We start from the raw sequence: 22,515 nt of genomic DNA, 5'->3' as shown, positions 1-22,515 counted from the left end.
AAGAATGAAATTGAAAACACTCTCAGGAAAGCTCCTGATCTTTCCAGCAATCCCAGGCTTACCTTCTTTGGGAAGTGCCCTGTGGAGCTGTGCCCAGGCTGGTCTGGAGCTGGGAGCAGCCCTGCCCCACCCAGCCCCTCTCAGCAGCAGCCCCTGCCCTGCTCAGGGCGGCTCCTTCCCCCCAGATCTTGTCCCCCAGTGCTGGGAGCAGCTGCCAGGGCTGGCTGAGAGCTGTCCCTGGCAGGCAGCAGAGTCCCTGCCCCAGCACAGCGCCCTGGGCTGCAGGACCCTGCTCTGCAGGACAGCCCTGGGCACCCCTGGCTGCCCTGCACAAGAGACAAGCAGAGAATGTACTCACAGGCTCTGCAGGCATTGGGATGTTCCAGCTGCAGGAGATGGCTCCAGGAGCTGCAGCTGCACTGTCCTGCAGCCAGAGGTTCCTGTGCCAAGGGCTGGCAGTGATTGTGCCCCAGGCACTTCTCAGCCCCTTCCCAGCCCTGACTGATTGAAGCCCTCTGTGCCTCTGGGCTGTGCCCGGGCTGGCTGCAGGCAGTGCCCCAGCCCTGCTGGGCTGGCACAAGAGCTGCTCATCAAGAGAAATGTGCTTTTGAAGCTCTTCTTGGTGACCAGGAGCTGCCTCTGTGCCAGGAGCCCAGCCCAGCTCAGCAGCACAGACACAGCACAAGGACTTTAATCAGCCTCTGGGCCTTTGTGCTCAGGCCCTGAGCATCAGTCCCTGAGAGGGAGATGAAGAAACCTCTCGGGAACTCCAAGGCAGAATCCAACTCCAAAGTTTCTTGGACTTTTAATGGGTCCCAGAGAGGGACAGGACTGAGCAAGTGTCCCCAGGCCCCAGGCAGAGCAGGGAACTGCAGGCAGTGCTGACAGGTGGGGACAAAGAGAAGCCAAGTCTTGGTGCCCTGGCGCTCAGCAGGGTCTGTGCCAGCAAGGGCTGGGAGGAGACACCTTGTGCTGAGGCCCTGGGGCCTCCTGGCACAGCCCCAGCCAGGCTGGGCACTGTCAGCCCCTTGTGCTGCCCTCAGCATCCCCCCCTAGCCCACATCCCAGTGGCCTCAAGGATCTGCTGCAAGGAGTCCCTGGGGAGCCTTGCTCAGCAATGGCCCTGGGGGCTCCTTCATGCTCCCTGCAGGGACTGCAGGTTTTTCAAAGGACTTTGGCTTTGGCTTTTGCCTTGCAGTCTCTGAGAGGTTTGTGCAATCATGGCCTCCAATTATCTGCCATAATTAGTCCCTGGAGAGGCTTTGTCAGTAACAACACTCAGTGGGGCTCATTAATACTTCAGGGTACTTCAGTTATTTGGAGGTACTTGGGGTTTCCCTTTTGATACAGACTCTGTGAGAGGTTTGTGCAATCATGGCCCCAATTATCTGCTTTAACGAGTCCCTGGAGAGCTTTGTACTGACACTCAGTGGGGCTCATTAATGCCTTGAGATACTCAAGGTTTTTAAGGTACTTTATGGATTTAAGAATACTTTAAATACTTCTAAGGATTTTCCTTCCCACACTGTGTCTCTGAGAGGTTTTTGTGCCATCCTGGCCTCCAGTTCTCTCCTCCAAGGAGTACATGAGGAGCCTGTGTTGGGTATCTTCCCCCTTTCTGTTTTACAACAAAGATGGAACTGAAAGAATTTTGTAAGACTTTCTAAAAGCATCCAAACAAACATGGGACAATTAACAATACAACAACAAACACTAAGAGAATTAATAGTCCTCTTTTAGCTAGATATCATCCAACCCTTTAGTCCCTTAGATTGGAAGAGTTTATTGACCCAGTCTTTGTTTTCCACTTGAAGCTTCTTGAACCCTTCCTTCAGTACCTGAATGCTCTTGTGGATTGACTGGCTGTGGCTGGAGAGGTTCATGCAGCACATGCCCTCAGAGTCTACACAGCCATGCCCATGTGCCCGGAGTAAAAACTCTATCACTGTTCTGCAAGGTGGCGTGTCTGATGGTCTCTGTGTCTGAGAGCAGCCACTCAATGTGAGGGAGGCAGCATTGGTTTGCTTACTTAACAGGCACCCAGGATGGTCTGATTGCCCTAAAGCTTTAGCTGCAGCCACCCAAGGTAGTCCAAATTGGGGGTGCTACCATCCAATACCTGGATTAAAGCTTGCAAAGCCATCTCTTTGATATCATCCAATACTTCTCTGGGGATACCTGCTGCTTGATCATCTGGTAGGCTGTGTTGTCCTTCTCCAGCTAGATGGTTGATTGTCAGTTCTGCCCTTGCCTCATTATTAGCATAGTCTGCTATTAATTGATTTAGTAAACACTTCCATCCCCCTTCCCACAGGGTGTATTCTGTAGGTGACAACAACATGGTCATAATATATTTTGAATCGTAGGGAGTTAAGACATGTGCTGTAAACATGGCCCTCATTAGGCCATTAAAACAAGGTAAGTCCTTCCTATGGTCTTTAGCTGCCCTACACAGATCCTTGATTTCCCTGTAAACCAATGGTTGATACCTGGGATTCTGCCCCCTTCTTTAATATGAGGGCAACAAGGAGTTTCCAGGTTATTTGCCAGTCTCCTTCCTTAACTGGAGGCATTGCCCAGGGTGGAGGTGGAATGATTGACAGTGGGGGCGTGACCCGCAGTTGTGGGGGTGGAGTCTGGAGGTTCGTTCAGGGCGGAAGAGAAGGCTGTGGTAGCAGGAAGTGGAGGAGCCAAGATGGAGGGAGGATTGTCGGGTTTCTGAGCCACATTCGGGCTCCTTCCGTCTTGAGTCTCCAGGCCATGATGCTCCAAGACAGCCTGGCCATTGCCATCTTGGACCATCATGGAAGGTCTGAGAAAGGCAGGTTTGAGGGGAGGTCCCGAGTTAGGAGTGACCAATGGATTGAGTTTTTGACACACTGCTTGCTAGTGAAGGGTCTCAAGGATGGTGTGGAAGATGGGGAGCATGCAGGGTGCAATGGGGTCCATTTTAATCAAAAGGTTGTACAGTTTAACTCTCACTGAGTCCCAAACTTCAGTGGTATGGATTTCATCAGCAGAAGCATCTGGAAAATTTTTAATGATCCACCTCATGATTGATTTTAATTGGTTCTTTGAAAATATTTTGTCTTGATCAGTGAGAATTAACTTAAAGTATCCATATGCACTCCTTTCTACTTTGGACATCTGGCTGCCCATTTTTCTCTTTCTCCGTCTTAGGGGGAACAGCCACCATAACACATCAAATCAATAATGGGACTTGGGTTCATATTGTAAAAACACAGTGGCAAAATGGGCAATAAATGTCTTGCATTTCCCCAAACCCACCTGCAATTCTATGCCGGTGAAACCATTGTTGTCCCTGCTGATCCTGTGTAAGGTCCTTTGAAGCAACGATGAATCCGCTTGGCCTGGCACTATAGTAGAGGAAATGTATTGTACTTGATTATCTGTATGGAGGCTTTGCCCTGGGAGGTCCCGGCTGTCCTTGATGGGCTGCAGCTGCGATGTCCTTAATTGGGCTGCAGCTGTGACCAGTGAGGATAACTGGGATAAAAGGGGGCAGGTTAGCCAGTCCGGGAGAGCCTTGAAGGAGCCCTAATCTAAGAGAGAACAACATGCAGAAGAAGGAGTCCGTGCTGTGAAGATCTGCAGCCATAAGAACACGCCAAGCAGGTATGGACTTTAGAAATCTGATAACAACAGTATGGGACTCCAGAAATAGAACAACAACACGGCACAATCCACAATCCCAGGGAGCGCTGGCCTATCCATCAGCTAACCCCAGCTGATGTGACTGACACAGGGAGCCCTGAACATCATGGTCCCTGTTCGGGCGCCAAAGGTCACAGTGAAGATGGCTGCAACAAACCTCTCTGGTTCCCTGACTTCAGGACAAGGGTTGCGGAAATGAAAAGGAGTGGATTCGATGGAGTTGCTTAAAAGGAACTTTAATAACAGGGTGAAAAACAATAAACATGGAGAAATCAAGAACAGTATGAGGGGCAGGATCCAAAGAACCGAGACAAAGGGGAAGCGACAACATGTACACTTGGGGGTAGAACACTCTAGAACAATAGCCCTATAGGGGAAACAAGTAGCCAGTAGGGGAGTAGAACTGGGACAAGTTAGCATAACACCACTAAAGGTTTATGGGGGAACTCTCAAGCACACCCTAAGTTAAACAAATGATTCCCAGGGCTTGAAACTCATGCCCAATTCTTTTGGGGTAAAATCTGTCTGACTCTGAGTTATAGCTGGGCTAACTCCCACGCCGCTGCTTTGCTCTGGCCCTTGGGACTATGCGGACCAACAGAGCCACAATGATGTCCTTGGTTCCACGAGGCCCCACAGTGTCACAATGGTCCCTTGGTTCCATGGTGCTCTGCAGTGTCACAATGGCCCCTTCATTTCACAAGGCTCCCAAGTGTCACATTGGTCTCCATACGAAGGAAACCACGGAGCCCCCATGTTTCAGGAGCTGATGAACAGCAACCACCAGAGGCCAAGGCAAGCCTGACCTGTCTGTCCTGGCAGGTTTGCTTGGAGCAACCCTTGGATATTCGAAATTATGAATGCGGAGTACTAAGTTCAGACATTTGTGCCTGGAGAAGGATGATTTTTTCCATACACAGAAAAGCAGAGAGCACTTTACAGTGTTTGGAAAACAGGTGAGTTCTGGCACTCAGGAGTTAAAGACCAGCCAGACCTGTCTGTCCTGGCAACTTTTGCCTGGCAGCAATCTTTGGATACACAGAAATTTGGAGGTGGAATCCTAATTTTGGCCATGGATGCCAGAAAAAAATGGACAGTTCTTTTCCATAAAAAGAAGAGCCCAGAGCCTCCAGTGTTTCAAGGGCAGATGGGAGTGGCCTTCCACATTCCAAGGTCAGCCAGACCTGTCAGGTGACCCCTGGGAGGCCAAGGCAGCCACACCTGTTTCATGTTCCCTTGCTTCCACAGGGCCCTGCAGTGTCACAATGGCTCCTTGCTCCCATGAGGCCCTCAGGTGTCATAATGGCCCCTTGGTTACACAGGTCCTTAAGGATCTTGAAGGTCTCCATGGTTCCACAAGGCCCCACAGTGTCCTGATGGTCTATTGGTTCCATGAAGCCTGGCTGTGTCCAATGGCCCCTTGGTTCCATTGGGGCCCAGTAGTGCAACAATGATTCCCTTGGTTCCACAAGTTCCCATAGTGTCACAATGGCCTCTTCCTTCCATGAGGCCCTGCAGTGTCACAGTGGTCTCCATGATTCCATGGGGCCTTGCAATGCCGCAATGCTCTCCATGGATCCACGGTGCCCTGCAGGATCACAACGGCCCTTTGGCTCCACGAGGCCCGGAAATGCAGCAATGGCCTCTGGGTTCCACAAAGCCCTGCTGCTTCACACTGGCCCCTTGGGACCATGCGGCCCAACAGAGCCACAAAGATGTCCTTGGTTCCACAAGGCCCCACAGTGTCACAGTGGTCTCTTGGATCCACGGTACCCTGCAGGGTCACAATGTTCCCCTTGGTTCCACAAGTTCCTAGAGTGTAACAGGATCCACAAGGGCCTGCAGTGTCACCATGGCCCATTGGTTCCACAATGCTCCCCAGTGTCACAATGGTCTCCATAGGAAGGAAAGAAGTGAGCCCCAGTGGTGCAGGGGCAGATGAGAGGCAGCCACCAGAGGCCAAGGCTGGCCAGACTTGACTGTATTGGCAGATTCTTTCTGGGAATAACCCTTGGATATAGGGAATTTTAGACACAGAATCCGAATTTTGGCCATGGGTGCCTAGACAAGAAAGGCAGTTCTTTCCCATAGGAATAAAAGCACAGAGCCCCAGTGCTTCATGGTCAGATGGGAAGTGGCCCTTGACATGCCAAATTCAGTGGGACCTGTCAGACAGCCCCCAGGAGGCCAAACCAGGCAGACCTGTTCCATGTTCCATGGACTTCATGGGTGCCCACACTGTCACAATGGTCTCCTTGATTCCATGAGCTCTGGCAATGTCACAATGGCTTCTTGGTTTCAGGAGCCCCAACAGAGTCACAAGGGTCCATTGGCCCCACACAGCCCCGCTGTCAAACAATGGCTCCTTGTTTCTATTTTAAATCAATCACAATCAAACCACAGTTTGATCATTGATCCTTGCTTCCATAGGGGCCATGATTTGCACAATGGTCTCCTTGATTCCATGATTCCTGGATTCCACAGTCTCACCATCGTTTCCTTGGATCTCCATTGTCACAACTGACCCAAGGCTCCATGAGGTTCCGCAGTGTCACCGTGGTCGCTGTCAGAGGCTGGATGAGATCCATGTCCCGAGACACCTTGGGATGCTCGGAATGCCCGTGTGGGGCCAGGGCCGGGTCAGGCCTTGGTTTGTGGTGGGACAGAGCCCCGCCCCCAGCGCTGGCCTGGCAGAGCTGTCAATCACACAGCAGGGGGTGGTGCTAACCCAGCTCTGATTGGCCCAGCTGTCAATCAATCAATCACACAGCAGCAGCTGGTGCTACCCTGTCTCTGATTGGACGAGCAACTGGCAGTCCCAACCCAGGGGCGGGGCCATGAAGGCCCAGGGGGTTAAAAGCCGGAGCACGAGGCCAGCCCAGGGTCTGGATCCTGCCTTCTGCTGGGGTTCCTCTGTTGGTGATGCTGGAACCTGAGCAGTTGGTGCCCATGTGTGTGTCTTTCTATGGATCTTCTGTCTTTCTGTTGGTCTCTATTTCTTCTCCTTCTAATCCTACTTACCTGGAACATTTCTGGGTAACTTAAAATCTTAAAGGTTAAAGTTTTTTAGGTTAAATGTGTGGGAATCCAGGGTACAGGGAATATTTCTCTGTCTGCTCTGAGTAATCCTGACCCCCAGAGAAACACTGCCTTTAACCTTCGCCAATGGAGAAGACTTCCAAGACTTTGAGCTAGATTAAAATTTACCCAAGTGTGAAATAGATTAGAGGGTAGCATAGCATGTCATTTGGGTGAGAAATTTAGGTTTTGAGATTTTTAGTACGGTGTAGATAGGAAGCAAGATGCAGCAATTTAGATACGATAACCATAAACAAGAAGCTGAAGACCAAAAAAGTCCCATGCATCTCCTTTTGCCTGGCACAGAACTGCTACAGAGGGTTTACCCCATCAAGGGAGCCCCCAGAAAGGCCCAACGTAAAACAATCATCAATAACTGGTGCTCCAAAAATGTTTGAAATAGGTTGGCTTTTTTCCATAAAGTTGTTTACTGAAGGGTGTTGTCTTAATTGGCCAATCATGTGAAATGCGTTGATTAAATGACCAATGAGGTCCACCTGTAGCAAACCAAGATACAATAGAAGAGCATTGAAAAAACAGGTGACTTTTGGCCCTTAGCCTTCTGATCTGTGTTTGTGTCATCTCTGACTCAAAGGTGACATTTGGGGGTCTGTGGGGGCTATTGGGGATCCTTTCTGCACCTTGTGACCCAACAGGAGCTTCTCTAATAAACTTTGCCTGAAGCTCCCACTGTGCCCATGACAGGAACCCCTGTGAGTGTCTGGGCCATCCCGGCTCTTTGGCAGCCTGGGCACTCCTGGGATGTCACCGTGGAGCCCCTGTGAGTGCCTGTGACAGATGGGTGCCTTTGCAGCCCAAGGTGCCCTGGGATGTCACCATGGAATGGCTGTGACTGCCTCTGACCACAGGGCTCTTTACCATCCCAGAAAGCCCTGGGAGGTCTCCATGGAGCCCCTGGCTCTGTGTGTGACATTCCAGCTCTGGAACAGCCTGGAGACTCTTGGGAAGTCCCCATGGAACTCCTCTGAGGGGCTGTGACAAATCTGGTCCTGAGCAGGCAACCATCACCAGCCCCCTGTTGCTATGGGCAGTTTCCATGGCAACCAGTACCAGCCCCCTGTTGCTATGCTCAGTCCCTTGGCAGCTCCATGGAGACCCCATGCCAGGGGTGGTTGCCATGGCCACCAGGGCTGGCACCAGCTGGGATGCTCGGTTTCCACGGGCCAGGCTTCAGGAATGGGATTCCCCAATTTCCTGCTCCCGCTAAAACCGCGCTGCCCTCGCTGCCCTCCTACCTCCCATAGAAAGCACAAAAGGCAAAGATCCCGGGCTGGGATAAGAACAATTTATTGGGAACAGCAACGGGATAAGGAACAAACAGGAACAGAAAAAATATTGACAACAGAACAGATAAGAAAATCTATTTACAGGGAAAACTACAATACAACTCACTGGCTCTTCCCAGCAACATATTTCCCCCACCTGGAAAGGACACCCTTCTCCTCGTGGAGAGAGAGAGAGAGAGAGAGTCCCTTTCCGGCCCCTTGCAATGACCTGAGGTGGGAGTGAATGTAATGACACGGCCATGGACAGACCCTCATGTTCTTCCATCCCACATCATGTCATCAGCACGGGCAGGAAAAGGGACAGGTGTCTTGCCAGCATGGATCACAGGGAACATGGATCACCAGGGCTCTTCCCAATGTGCGTTCTCCCATGGGGGATGAAGCTGGAGCAGTGCACGAAGCTGTTCCTGCAATCGAGGCATTTGCAGGACTTCCCTTACTGGTGGATCTGCTGGTGTCTGATCAAGTCATTGCTCTGTGTGAAGCTCTTCCCACAGGCCCTCTCCCCAGTGTGGATGTGCCGGTGCCTGACGAGGTTGGAATTGTGCTTGAAGCCCTTCCTGCAATCAGGACAGTGGAACGGCCTCTCCTCTGTGTGAATCTGCTGATGATGGAGGAGTTTAGAGCTGTTCTGAAAACTCTTCTGACACTGGGGACACTTGTGGGTTCTCTCCCCAGTGAGGATGTGCAGGTGGATGACAAGCTTGGAGTTGCAGTTGAAGCTTTTCCCAGACTCAGGGCAGCGGAAGGGCCTCTTCTCATTGTGAATCTGCTGGTGGTTGATGAGGGTGGAGCTGCAGCTGAAGCCCTTCCCACACTCCCCACACTCGTAGGGCCATTCCCCAGAGTGGATCATCTGGTGGCTGATCAGGGTGCTGCTCTGCCTGAAGCTCTTCCCACACTCCAAGCACTTGTGGGGCTTCTCCCCATTGTGAAGCTGCTCATGGACCACCAGTTCTGAGCTCTGGCTGAAGCTCTGTCCACCTTCCTGGCTCAGGGTGGGTCTTTCCTCCTCAGAGCACCCTGGGCTGGGTTTGCAGCCCCTTCTCCTGTGGGATCTCTGGGACTTGTCCTCCACGTTGGAATTCTGCACTGTGGAGCCACTCAAAATGGCCTCTACCAGGAGGCTCTGCTATGGAGATTTTTCCTCCCTGGTCTCCATCCTCAGCTTCTTCCCTGGGGGAGGAAGGCCAAGGAGAGGATGGGATTTGCCTCCGTGCCAGAGGGAAGGGGAAGGAGATCCCCCCAGTGCATCCCCAGCAGGATGGGGTTGGCAGCAGGGTTGTCCTGCAGCCGGGGGCTGTGCTGGGCTGGGAGATGGAGCAGGAGAGAGGGGGAAAGGGGCACTGAATTCCTCCTCACCTCCCTGGGGCTCCTGGGGCATCTTCCTCTTCCTCGCAGACTCCTCTTCCATTGAGTCTACGTTTGGGAATGGGAAATCCTGTTTTGGGAGGAAAAGAAGGGGTGAGCACATTGAGTTTTGTACTGGATTGAAGGCAAACCTGGGGGAGAGTCTAAGCCAGAATTACAATTTAATAAGAAAATGAAGATCAAGGCAATGATACAGAAACACTGCCTTGAACTGACAGAGTCAGGATATAACCTGACACCCTGTTGCTGGTCAGGGTGGTGGCAGCAGTCCCATTAAATGGTGGCTGCAGTCCTGTTGGAGTGATGAACGTGATTCTGTCGAGGCAGTGATCCTGTAGAAGGGTCTGGTCTTCCTCTGAAGGTCCAGTGGTGGTTCTGGAGCTCTTGTCCTCTGGGAATCCAGTAGGCAAGCTGCTCCTGGTGTTGCAAGGCTCACCTTATATGCAGGTAGGAATGCTTGGATCCTCCCCCTGGGCGGAGCATGCCACAATGGGAGGATGGAATTTTATCAGCCCTGCAGTGACACTCAATGGCCCATTCCCAGAAGATCTCTCCCCTGGAGGGCGTTATCAGGGCTGAGTCATGGAAGAGATCAAGAACACTGCCCCACCTGTTTATAGCAGTTGATGAAGATGGGCATTGAAAACATGCATTTGGTTCCATCTTACACTGCAGCCTGAAACAGTGGGGGAATCCCTGCTCAGGGGGTGAACACCACCCCCCTTACCCAAACTGGCTCAGGTGTAAAACCCCCACCCCGGGAAGGCCACACACACAGGGGACAATGTCACACTTGCCCTGCCCCAGGGGAGGTCTCTGTCCCTGTCACTCCCTTGCTGGGCCCCCTATTCTCTTTCTTTCCCTCTCTCTACCTCACATTTACTGTTCAATAAAATCCACTTTGGATTTGGTCTCGTTAGCACCTTAATTGGAGCAAAGGCATCTCTCTAACCATTTTCTTAACCAGACTGCAACATTATTTTTGCACAGTGAGTTCAGGGCACTGTTCTCTGACCCCAAGTGCCTTTGACAACAGCATGGTTCCCTCCTCTGAGGAGGTTGTGGTTCTTTCTGGAGGAAATCTTGGAAACTTGGGTGCAGCTTCGTCTGAACGACTTATGGGAGAAATGATGAGGAAAATGGCTGTTGTGGGTGGCCAGTGTAAAGAAAATATTTTGATGTCCTTCCTTGAAAAGTTTGTTAAAATCATTGGATGAAAGGGAGCAAATGCTACCATTGAGACTGACAAGGTTCATTCACCCCAAGGTGAGGAACACAGGGCTGCTGAAAGTCTCACAAGAAGCCCAGCTCAAGTAGCTAAATTCCCAAATAACTCCCAAATTCACAGTCTGGTGTGCTTTGCCAAATGTGAGAATCATTTTTCTCATTGTCCCTGTCACCTATGTGACAGCTACACAGAGCTTTTCCTTCCTTTTCATAATCTATATTGGGCTGAATTTCCACTTTTCTTTCATCAGAATGCACCAGCAGATGAGCTGGAGCTGTGCACGAACCAATGGGAATTGGAATTGCCACAAAATTGGTTGTACTGTCCGTTTATTCATGTTTGGGATTTGTTTCCATTTCCATCACAATTCTCTTTAGGGAAGAGCAACTTCAAGGCATTTTATGTAGGGTTAAGTTTGATTTCTGAAAAGAAACAAGTTTACTTTGTCCGGTGCCCAGTGGATGCTCGAGGGGTCTCTGAGCCTCTCGCCCTGGGGATGCTTGGGAGGGGTTTAGGGGGTTGTCCCTGTCCGTGTCACCCCAGGCCATTCCCCAGGGGTGTCCCTGTCCCTGTCACCCCAGGCCATTCCCCAGGGGTGTCCCTGTCCCTGTCACCCCAGGCCATTCCCCAGGGGTCTCCATCATTCTCACCCAGGGAATGCCTGGGGGGTCTCCCTCCCTCTCTCCCCTGTGCCAGGGGGTGCTCGGGGCAGTCTCTGTCCCTCTCAGCCCAGGGGATGCTCGGGGCTCTCTGTCCCCTGGCCCTGGGGGATGCTCGGGGGGTCTCCATCCCTCTGGCCTCAGGCAATGCCTGTGCAGGGCTGGGCACCAGGGGCTCTGTGTCCCTCTCACCGCTGAGGCTGCTCGGGGCTGGGGGGGCTCTGCCACCTTCTCACCCCTGGGGAGGCCGGGGGTGTCTCTGTCCCTCTCAGCCCTGCTGGGACCCCACCCAAACATCATCGGGGTCACAGGGACAGAGACACCCCCAAAGCCCCAGAAGGGCTGAGCCTGGGATTTGGTTTGGGGCTGAGGATTTAGGAAGGGGCTGGAATTGGGTCTGGGCTTGGAGTTGGGGCTGAGATTTGGATTAGAGCTGGGATTGGGGTTAAGGCTAGAGATGGGATTGGCTTTAGGGCTGGGGTTGGGATCAGGTCTGGGGCTAGACGAGTCTGGCACTGGGATGGGATTAAATTCAGAACTGTGAGTGTGTCTTAATGTGGAGTGAGACTGAAACCAGGATCAGGGTCAGGTTTGGGACTGAGCTCACTCAGAGCGAGAAAGGGGGGATGTCAGTGTGGGAAGGTTTGGGGAAAATCCTGTTTTGGGGAAAAACAAGGTGTGAATGCCTTGGGTTGGGGATTCCTCCCACCCAAGTCCATTTCTAGAAGTCACCTGATGTCCAAAAATCAAGAGTGCATAAAAAAGCACCACCAGGAGTGTCCCATTTCCAGTCTCATCCCTCTGGGGTTCTGGTGGTCCCCCATCTCAGGGCTGCTGGGGATCCCATGAGTCCTGGGGATCCCCCCCTCTCCAGGATCCTGCTTAGGGATGCTGCGGGGTTTAGGGGTCCCGCTCTCCAGCCCCCTCAATCCAGTCACTTGGGGCTCCCCCCACTCCCCACCACCCTACCCTGATTTAGGGCAAATTTGGGAGAATATCCCCAAAAGGGGTTTCCTCTAGACAGGAGATTCAAGCAGATTCTTCCGCAGCTGATTCAGTAAAATATTTCCTTGGAGAAAATTGTAAAAACTCTGTTTATTTAGCAGGCAAAGCATTCACCAGCAAAACAAATGAACAATATTAAACAATAAAAACTCTTGCTGCTCCAAAAGAGATGACAAACTCACAGTTCTTCCGTGCACTGTAGCTGGGCTCACTCAGTCTCTTATCAGTCTCTTATCAGTCTCTTATCAGTCCCTCCAGTGCTGGAAATGCCATGGCCCAGGCCCCGCCAGGTGGGCCACAGGTGGGAGCTGCCAGTGCAGTACTGGGTGTTCACCCCAAAGAAAGTTTAAACAGCTCCAAAGAAAAAGAAAAATCACAGTCCAGGGAACTTCTCTGCCTCAGAGAGCTAAAAACTAACTAAAAGCAAAGGAGACCTCTGTCCCGCCCTCTGTCCATCCAGGAGCTGGAATGTGGAGGAGTGAGTGCAGTGCCTGAAAACAAACTGCAGCTTCTTCCTCCTCCCCTTGGCTCTCAGAGCCAGCCTTAAAGGTGCAGAACTCATTTCTGGGCTAAAGGGACCGATGGGGCACGAGCATCATGAAGTCACCCCAGGACGCGCCCCTGTCAGGGTCAGGGGGTCCCGTCCCCGCCTCATCTCCGGGCTGCCGGGGGTGCCCCAGCTCCGGTATCGCCCCTTCCCCTCTCCCCGCCCCGGGGGTCCCCCGTTCCACAGCCCCGGCTCTCACGGGGATCCCCAAAACCAATGTCCCGCCCCGTCGGTACCGGGCCATCCCCACGTGGACCCCCCGGGACCCTCCCGAGGGGCGATCGCGGCTCCTCTGCCCCCGAAAAAGCTCCTCTTAGGGAGCCCGGAGATACCCGGGGCTCGAGTCCGGGATCTGCCGGCTCCGAACACTCTCCAAAAAAATCCTCCCGGACACCCCTGGCTGGAGTTATTTGGGAATTTAGCTACTTGAGCTGGGCTTCTTCCAGGAGTTTCAGCAGCCTTGTGTTACACAGCCCTGAGTAAATGAACTTTATCAGTCACGCTGGTATCATTTGCTCCCTTTCCTCCAGTGATTTTAACAAACTTTTCACAGAAGGACAACAAAATATTTTCTTTTTCACTGGCCACCCACAACAGCCATTTTCCTCATCATTTCTCCCATAAGTTCCACAGGAGGAAGGAGAGACTGTGTCCAAGTTTCCAAGAGTTCCTCCAGAAAAAACCACAACCTCCTCAGAGGGAACCATGATGTTGTCAAAGGCACTTGGGGTCAGAGAAGGGTGGCCTAAACTCACTGTGCCAAAATAGTCTCGCAATCTGGATAAGAAAATTTCCAGACAGATGCCTCCGCCTCAATTAAGGTGCTAATGAGACCAAATCCAAGGTGGATTTTAATTGAACAGTAAATGTGAGGTAGAGAGAGGGAAAGAAAGAGAATAGGGGGCCCAGCAAGGGAGTGACAGGGACAGAGACCTCCCCTGGGGCAGGGCAAGTGTGACATTGTCCCCTGTGTGTGTGGCCTTCCCGGGGTGGGGGTTTTACACCTGAGCCAGTTTGGGTAAGGGGGGTGGTGTTCACCCCCTGAGCAGGGATTCCCCCACTGTTTCAGGCTGCAGTGTAAGATGGAACCAAATGCATGTTTTCAATGCCCATCTTCATCAACTGCTAGAAACAGGTGGGGCAGTGTTCTTGATCTCTTCCATGACTCAGCCCTGATAACGCCCTCCAGGGGAGATATCTTCTGGGAATGGGCCATTGAGTGTCACTGCAGGACTGATAAAATTCCATCCTCCCATTGTGGGATGCTCCGCCCAGGGGGAGGATCCAAGCATTCCTACCTGCATATAAGCTGAGCCTTGCAACACCAGGAGCAGCTTGCCTACTGGATTCCCAGAGGACAAGAGCTCCAGAACCACCACTGGACCTCCAGAGGAAGACCAGACCCTTCTACAGGATCACTGCCTCGACAGAATCACGTTCATCACTCCAACAGGACTGCAGCCACCATTTAATGGGACTGCTGCCACCACCCTGACCAGCAACAGGGTGTCAGGTTATATCCTGACTCTGTCAGTTTAAGGCAGCGTTTCTGTAGCATTGCCTTGATCTTCATTTTCTTATTAAATTGTAATTCTGGTTTAGACTCTCCCCCAGGTTTGCCTTCAATCCAGTACAAAACTCAATGTGCTCACCCCTTCTTTTCCTCCCAAAACAGGATTTCCCGTTGCCAAACCTTGACTCAGAAGAGGAGGAGGCTGTGAGAACGAGGAAGGAGCCCTGGGATACCCAGGCAGATGAGGAGGAAGTCAGTGCCCCTTTCCCCCTCTCTCCTGCTCCATCTCCCAGCCCAGCACAGCCCCCGGCTGCAGGACAACCCTGCTGCCAACCCCGTCCTGCTGGGGATGCACTGGGGGGATCTCCTTCCCCTTCCCTCTGGCATGGAGGCAAATCCCATCCTCTCCTTGGCCTTCCTCCCCCAGGGAAGAAGCTGAGGATGGAGACCAGGGAGGACAAATCCCTACAGCAGAACCTCATGGAAGAGGCTGTTTTGAGTGACTCCATAGCACAGGAATCCAATGGAGAGGAAAAGCCCCAGAGATCCCACAGGAGAAGGGGCTCCAAACCCAGCCCAGGGTGCTCTGAGGAGGAAAGACCCACCCTGAGCCAGGAAGGTGGACAGAGCTTCAGCCAGAGCTCAGAGCTGGTGGTCCATGGGCAGCTTCACAATGGAGAGAAGCCCCACAAGTGCTTGGAGTGTGGGAAGAGCTTCAGGCAGAGCAGCACCCTGATCAGCCACCAGATGATCCACACTGGGGAATGGCCCTACGAGTGTGGGGAGTGTGGGGAGTGTGGGAAGGGCTTCAGCTGCAGCTCTGCCCTCATCATCCACCAGTGCATCCACACTGGGGAGAGGCCCTTCGAGTGTCCCCAGTGTGGGAAGAGGTTTCAGAGCAGCTCCAATCTCCTCCAGCACCAGCAGGTTCACAGGGATGAGAGGCCCTTTCTCTGTCCCAACTCTGGGAGGAGCTTCAAGCACAGCTCTACCCTCATCACCCACTGGCACATCCACACTGGGGAGAGGCCCTACAAGTGTCCCCAGAGTGGGAAGAGCTCCTCCATGAGCTCTTACTTGTCCAAACACCAATGGAGGCACCGGTAAGGGAAGCCCTGCAAATGCTCTGACTGCAGGAAGAGCTTCCTGCACTGTTCCAGCTCCATTCTCCACAGGAGGACCCACACTGGGCAAAGCCCTGGTGACCTACTGTCCCTGTTACCCATGTTGGGAAGACACATGGCTGTGTCTTGTTTTGGTTTGGCCCTAATTTTCTTCTGATTTATCTTTATTGTTTAGAAACACCTGAAAGAGGACTAAAAATAAATTTTCTATCAAAGATGTCTAAAGTCTCACCATTTAACAGGTATTAGTGGGGGCATTTCAGGTTTGGGGACATATTCTAGGGGATTTAAGTGTTCTTGAGGGATTTCAGGAAGTGTTCTCCATACCTTTGCACTCCACAACTCAAGATGGATTGATCTGTCACCTCAACATGACTCAATCCCACTGAAAAACAAATGAATCTTAGCCTCAAAGGGCTCAATCTGTCATCAAATTGCTATGTTCCCACCTGAAAAGAATTCAGTTCCATGTTATATTTACTCTATTCCAGAGCCTCCTAAGTGAGATGGGGTTGGAAGGAGATGGGGAGAAGTGGGATCCAAATTTGAGGGTGTAGCTTGGGGATTGTATGGTACTGGGTGTGTGGGATGTGTTTTGACAGTAAATAAAACTTTCAGAATTACTGATTTCTGTCCCATTCATTTTCCATCAGTTCTGGTTTGTTTTTCAGAGCGCCACCTTCTCAGCTGATTGTGTTTGTGTCCTTTCTCTCCTGCTTCTCTTTGCCTGCTCTGTTTTTCTCTCAGTGTCTCCCTTGACCCAGGGCAGCTCCCACCAAAGACCCTGCCCTGATTTAATTCCCCATCCAGGAGCTACAACAACCATGGGTGAAGTTATGAAGGCTGGCAGTGAAATGTCACTGTAGGATCTTGCTCCACTTGGCTTTTGGCTCCTTCTTGAGAGCTTTGCCTTCCAGGGCAGGAACATCTTTTCCTGGCTGGGAACTGGAATTCCAGCCCCTGGCAGTGTGTGCCATGGATCCCAGAGGGGCATTCCCAAGGCTGCCAGGGTGCTGCTCCTGCCGTGCCTCCCAAGGAGCTGTGCAGGGCCAGGGGACAAGGGCCAGCAGCTCTGTTGGTTCTGCAGTGCCACAAGGGCCCCTGGTTCCATGAGTTTCCCTACTGCCAACAGCGGTTCCTTGGTTCCCATGATGCCCTGCTGCTGTGTCACCATGGATATTTGGTGCCATGAAGTTCTTCAGTGTCACAATGGCCTCCTTGGATGGGCAGTGTCACCATGGACCATTGGCTCCAGGCAGCCCCGCTGGGTCACCATGGACTCCTTGGTTCCATGAGGGTCTGGGGGTGTCTCCATGGTCTCCTTGGGTCCACAGTGTCACAATGGACCACTGGATCCACATGGCCCTGCTGTATCACCATGGCCCCTTGGTTCCATGGCACCCCAGGGTCACAATTGACACCTTGTTTCCATGTCACCCCAAAATGGCACCTTCATTCCATGAAAAATACAAAAGTTTTGTAGAAACATTGAGAAGATCCTGCTTAACACACCTGGGAACATCTGTTTGCATTCCAAAGAGAGGTTAAAGGTGAGGATGGCACCAGCAGCTTCCATCTGCAACAGAGATCCAGGGAAAGGACAGGGACAGAGAATTCAGCTGCAAGACTCAGAGAATTCTGCTTCCAGAGATCATTTCTGCTCACACTGTCCCTTGGAGAAAGGTGACACCATTCCAGGCAGCCTGGACTGAGCAGGTGGCTCCTGAGTGGGGTTTGTTGTTCAGGAAACCTGCTCAGGCTTTTCCACTCTTTCCTCACCAACAGGAAAACTTCTCCTGGGTCTGTGTGCAGGCAGAGCCCTGAGGAGAGCAGGTGGGACACGGTGCAATGGGCTGGGACATGGAGCTGCAGAGCTCAGGGGACAAGGTTCTGCTGCAGGGCACAGGGATGTCAGTGCCAGGTGGGCCATGTCAGACACGGTGAGGCTGGGGGTGAGGAGCAGCTGGTCCAAACAGGGTCAGCCCTCAAGGGGCTCATTCTTCTCCATGCCCAGACCGCCTAAGGAGACATTCAACATTGTCGTGGTTTAGGGCAAATTTGGAGGAGAATTTCAAAATTAGGGCACCTCCAGAACGCAAACCCACACAGCCCCTCCCCCCAACCAGTTCGGGAAGGATTCCTCGTAGAGGAGTGGAAAGAACCTGTTTATTTAACAGGCACAGCACCCCCAGCACACAAAATGAACAATACCAGATGACACCGCTCTGAAAAAAAAAAAAAGACAAATCAAGAAAGTCTCTCTTTGGGGGGTGGTCACTCTGTTCTCAGTCCCTCCGGCGCTGGGGCAGCTGCTGCAGGCCACAAGGTGCAGGATCTTGGTGTTTCCCAGGTCCCAGTCCGGAGCAGGTTCAAAATGGTCAGAAAAAGGAAAGGAGAAACAGTCCAGGAAGAAATTGGACAGTTTAGCTAAACTAGCTAATGAGCAAAAGCAAGCAGAAGCGAAGCAAGCAAGAGCGAGAGAGAGAGCAAAGCGAAAAGCAAAAGCAGAAAAAACAAAAGCTGCAGTGTCTGTGTCCCACCAGGCTGATAAGAAAACCAAAACAAAACTTTCCCTCTTCAGAGCCGGTCTTAAAGGTACAGAACATAATAGCCAACATTAACAGAACACATGAATGGGGATACAAGCATCATAACGTCACCCTAGGACAAGCATCAAGATCACCTGGGGAATGCTTCTATCTGCTCTTCTCTGACCTGAAAAATTAAAAAAAATAAACACTTGATTAAAGAAGAAAAGTCATGAGGTGCACGTTAAATTTCCTCCTTACAAGAATCCCAACTTCATTCCAATCAGCTGCACAAGCCCTGGAGACTTGAAGACCACTGAAGGAAGACAAAGCACCCCCAAGAGTTTTCTGTATTTTATTGAGCCCCACAAGGGATTTGGGGCTGAGTCCAGGACCCTCAGGCACTGAGAGAAGTCTGAAGAAGCTGCTCAAGGAATCAGAAGCGAAACTCCAAGTCCCTTGGAGCATCACTGGGCCCCACTGAGGGCAGGGAGGGCCAAGGGCTCCCCAGGGAGTGCTGAGAGCAGATCCTTGAGGCCAGGATTGCAGGGAGCCCAAGGCTCTGAGCAGGGAACTGCAATGCTGAGCAAGGCCTGGGCTGCCTGGGGGAAGCAGAAAGGCCAAGCCCTGAGCCCAGCCTGGGACAGCAGGGCCAGTCCCTCACGGGTGCCTCGGGGCTGTTTGTGGAGCACTGGGATGTGAGGGGCAGCAAGGACAAATGCCATAAACCTGTGTGACACTGCAGACCCTCATGGAACCAAGGGGCCAGTGGGACACTGTGGGAAGTTGTGGGACCAAGGGGATCATTGTGGCACTGTTGGGGCCATGGAACCAAGGGGCCAGTGTGACACTGTGGGGCCTCATGGAAACAAGAGGCCATTGTGAGCCTGCAGGGCTGGAACACCCCAGAACACTAAAATGCTGGGGGTTACCAAAGGTTCCTCTCCTTGAGTTTGGTGCACAAGAGAAACACCCACCAGATATTCTCAACATGAACAGATGCAAAGAATATTCTTCTTTTTAGAAAGGGACCCACAAGGATCATCAAGTCCAGCTCTTAAGTGAATGGCCCACACAGGGATTGAACCCACAACCTCAGTGATACCAGCACCATGCTCTGAGCAACTGAGCTAGGAGGTCAAAATGACACCAAATTTTACTGGCAAAATATAGACAATCAAGGAACTTTTGCAAAGGGTTTAATACAACATCCACTTCAACAGAAAATGCTTATCATAGTATTAACTTCATAAACTCAGCCCATTTAACCTAAAAACCGTTAACCCTTAAGATGTTAATCTACCCAAAAATGTGCCAGGTAAGTAGCATTAGAAGGAGAAGAAATAGAGAACAGAAAGACAGAAAATCTGTAGAAAGACACACACATAGGTACCAACAGCCGGAGTTCCAGCATCACCAACAGAGGAACCCCAGCAGAAGGCAGGATCCAGACCCTGGGCTGGCCTCCTGCTCTGGCTTTTAACCCCCTGGGACTTCATGGCCCCGCCCCTGGGGTGGGACTGCCAGTTGCTTGTCCAATCAGAGCCAGGGTAGCACCAGCTGCTGCTGTGTGATTGATTGATTGACAGCTGGGCCAATAGGAGCTGGGTTAGCACCGCCCCTGCTGTGTGATTGACAGCTCTGCCAGGGCTGGGGGCGGGGCTCTGTCCCACCACAAACCAAGGCCTGACCTGGCCCTGGCCCCACACGGGCATTCCGAGCATCCCAAGGTGTCTCGGGACATGGATCTCATCCAGCCTCTGACAGCGACCACGGTGACACTACGGAACCTCATGGAGCTGTGGCTCTGTTGTGACAATGCAGGTCCAAGGACACCACGGAACCTCATGGAATCAAGGAGACCATTGTGCAACTCAGGGGCCCTATGGAAGCAAGGGTCAATGATCAAACATTGGGGCCCATAGAAACAAGGAGCCATTGTGACACAGCGGGGCCACATGGAGCCACGGGAACCCTTGTGACTCTGTTGGGTCTCATGAAACCAAGAAGCCATTGTGACATTGCCAGAGCTCACGGAATCAAGGAGACCATTGTGACAGTGTTAGGACCCATGAAGTCAATGGAACATGGAACAGGTCTGCCTGGTTTGGACTCCTGGGGGCTGTCTGACAGGTCCCACTGAATTAGACATGCCAAGGGCCACTCCCATCTGACCATGAAGCACTGGGGCTCCGTGCTTTTATTCCTATGGAAAAGAACTGTCTTTCTTGTATAAGCTCACATGGCTGAAATTAGGATTCCACCTCTAAAATTCCGTATATTCAAGGGTTACTCTCCAAAACAATCTACCAATACAATCAAGTCTGGCCAGCCTTGGCCTCTGGTGACTGCCTCTCATCTGATCTTGCACCACTGGGGCTCACTTGTTTCCTTACTATGGAGACCATTGTGACACTGCATGGCGTTGTGGAGCCAAAGGGCCATGGTGACACTGGTGGAACTTGTGGAACCAAAGGGATCATTGTGACACTGTGAGTACCATGGATCCAAGGGGCCACTGTGACACTGTGGAGTCTTGAGGAACCGTGGAGACCATTGGGAAGCTTTGGGGTCTTCTGAAATGCAGAGGACATTGTGACCCTGCAGGGTACCATGGATCCAAGGGGCCACTGTGACACTGTGGGGCCTCGTGGAACCAAGGACATCACTGTGGCTCTGCTGGGCCGCATGGTCCCAAGGGGCCAGTGTGAAGCAGCAGGGCTTTGTGGAACCCAGAGGCCATTGCTGCATTTCAGGGCCTCGTGGAGCCAAAGGGCCACTGTGATCCTGCAGGGCACCGTGGATCCATGGAGAGCATTGTGGCATTGCAAGGCCCCATGGAATCATGGAGACCCTTGTGACACTTTGGGCCCCATGGAAGGAAGGGGCCATTGTGACACTATGGGAACTTGTGGAACCAAGGGAATCATTGTTGCACTACTGGGCCCCAATGGAACCAAGGGGCCATTGGACACAGCCAGGCTTCATGGAACCAATAGACCATCAGGACACTGTGGGGCCTTGTGGAACCATGGAGACCATTAGGATCCTTAAGGACTTGTGTAATCAAGGGGCCATTATGACACCTGAGGGCATCATGGAAGCCAGAGAACCATTGTGACACTGCAGGGCCCTGTGGAACCAAGGGAACATGAAATAGGTGTGGCTGCCTTGGCCTCCCAGGGGTCACCTGGCAGGTCTGGCTGACCTTGGAATGTGGAAGGCCACTCCCATCTGCCCCTGAAACACTGGGGCTCTGGGCTTTCCTTTGTATGGAAAAGAACTGTCCATCTTTTCCAGGCATCCATGGCCAAAATTTGGATTCCAGCTCCAAATTTCTGTGTATCCAAGGATTGCTCCCAGACAAAATCTGCCAGGACAGACAGGTCTGGCTGGTCTTTAACTCCTGAGTGCCAGAACTCACCTGTTTTCCAAACACTGGAAAGGGCTGTCTGCTTTTCTTGTATGGAAAAAATCATCCTTCTCCAGGCACAAATGTCTGAAATTAGGATTCCACATTCATAATTTCAAATATCCAAGGGTTGCTCCAAGCAAACCTGCCAGGACAGACAGGTCAGGCTTGCCTTGGCCTCTGGTGGCTGCCGTTCATCAGCTCCTGAAACATGGGGGCTCCGTGGTTTCCTTCCTATGGAGACCAATGTGACATTGGGAGCCTTGTGAAATGAAGGGGCCATTGTGACACTGCAGAGCACCATGGATCCAAGGGACCATTGTGACACTGTGGGGCCTCGTGGAACCAAGGACATCATTGTGGTTCTGCTGGGCCGGATGGTCCCAAGGGACCAGTGTGAAGCAGCGGTGTGGGAGTTAGCCCAGCTGTAACTCAGAGCCAGCCAGATTTTACTCCGAAAGAATTGGGCGTGAGTTTCAAGCCCTGGGAATCATTTGTTTAACTTAGGGTGAGCTTGAAAGTTCTCCAAAAAGCCTTTAGTGTTGTTATGCTAACTTGTCCAAGTTCTCCTCCCCTATTGGTTACTTGTTTCCCCTATTTGGTTATTGTTCTAGAGTGTTCTACCCTCAAGTGTACATGTCGTTGCTCCCCTTTGTCTTGGGTCTTTGGATCCTGCCCCTCATACTGTGCTCGCCTTCTCCATGTTTATTGTTTTTCACCCTGTTATTAAAGTTCCTTTTAAACAACTCCATTGATCCTGCTCCTTTTCATTTTTGCCACTCTCGCCCTGAAGTCAGGGAACCAGAGAGGTTTGACACAGCCACCCTCATTGTGACCTTTGGCGCCCGAACAGGGACCATGACACTCAGGGCTCCCTGTGTCAGTCACCTCAGCTGGGGTTGGCTGATGGATAGGCCAGGGCTCCCGGGGATTTTGGATTGTGCCGGGCCCAGCGGATTCATCGTTGCTTCGAGGGACCTTGCCCAGGATCAGCAGGGACAATGACGGTTTCACCTGCATAGGATTGCAGGTGGGTTTGGGGAAATGCAAGACATTTATTGCCCATTT

General features: G+C 52.0%; 1 protein-coding gene across 1 annotated transcript in view; it reads left to right on the top strand.

Annotated features, from left to right (window-relative positions):
- LOC139604076 (uncharacterized) overlaps positions 1 to 15,490 on the top strand; it is a 1,261,625-nt gene extending 1,246,135 nt beyond the window's left edge. The window contains 1 exon segment of the mRNA XM_071455063.1: positions 15,003 to 15,490. Within this exon segment, the coding sequence (XP_071311164.1) occupies positions 15,003 to 15,490 (488 nt within the window).
- Positions 15,491 to 22,515: the final 7,025 nt, after the last annotated feature.

The sequence above is a fragment of the Agelaius tricolor genome, unplaced genomic scaffold (genome assembly GCF_023055355.1).
Source record: "Agelaius tricolor isolate 1412-34295 unplaced genomic scaffold, bAgeTri1.0.p SCAF_43, whole genome shotgun sequence".
Taxonomy (NCBI): Eukaryota; Metazoa; Chordata; class Aves; order Passeriformes; family Icteridae; genus Agelaius; species Agelaius tricolor.
This window is presented reverse-complemented; position numbering and strand designations above follow the sequence as displayed.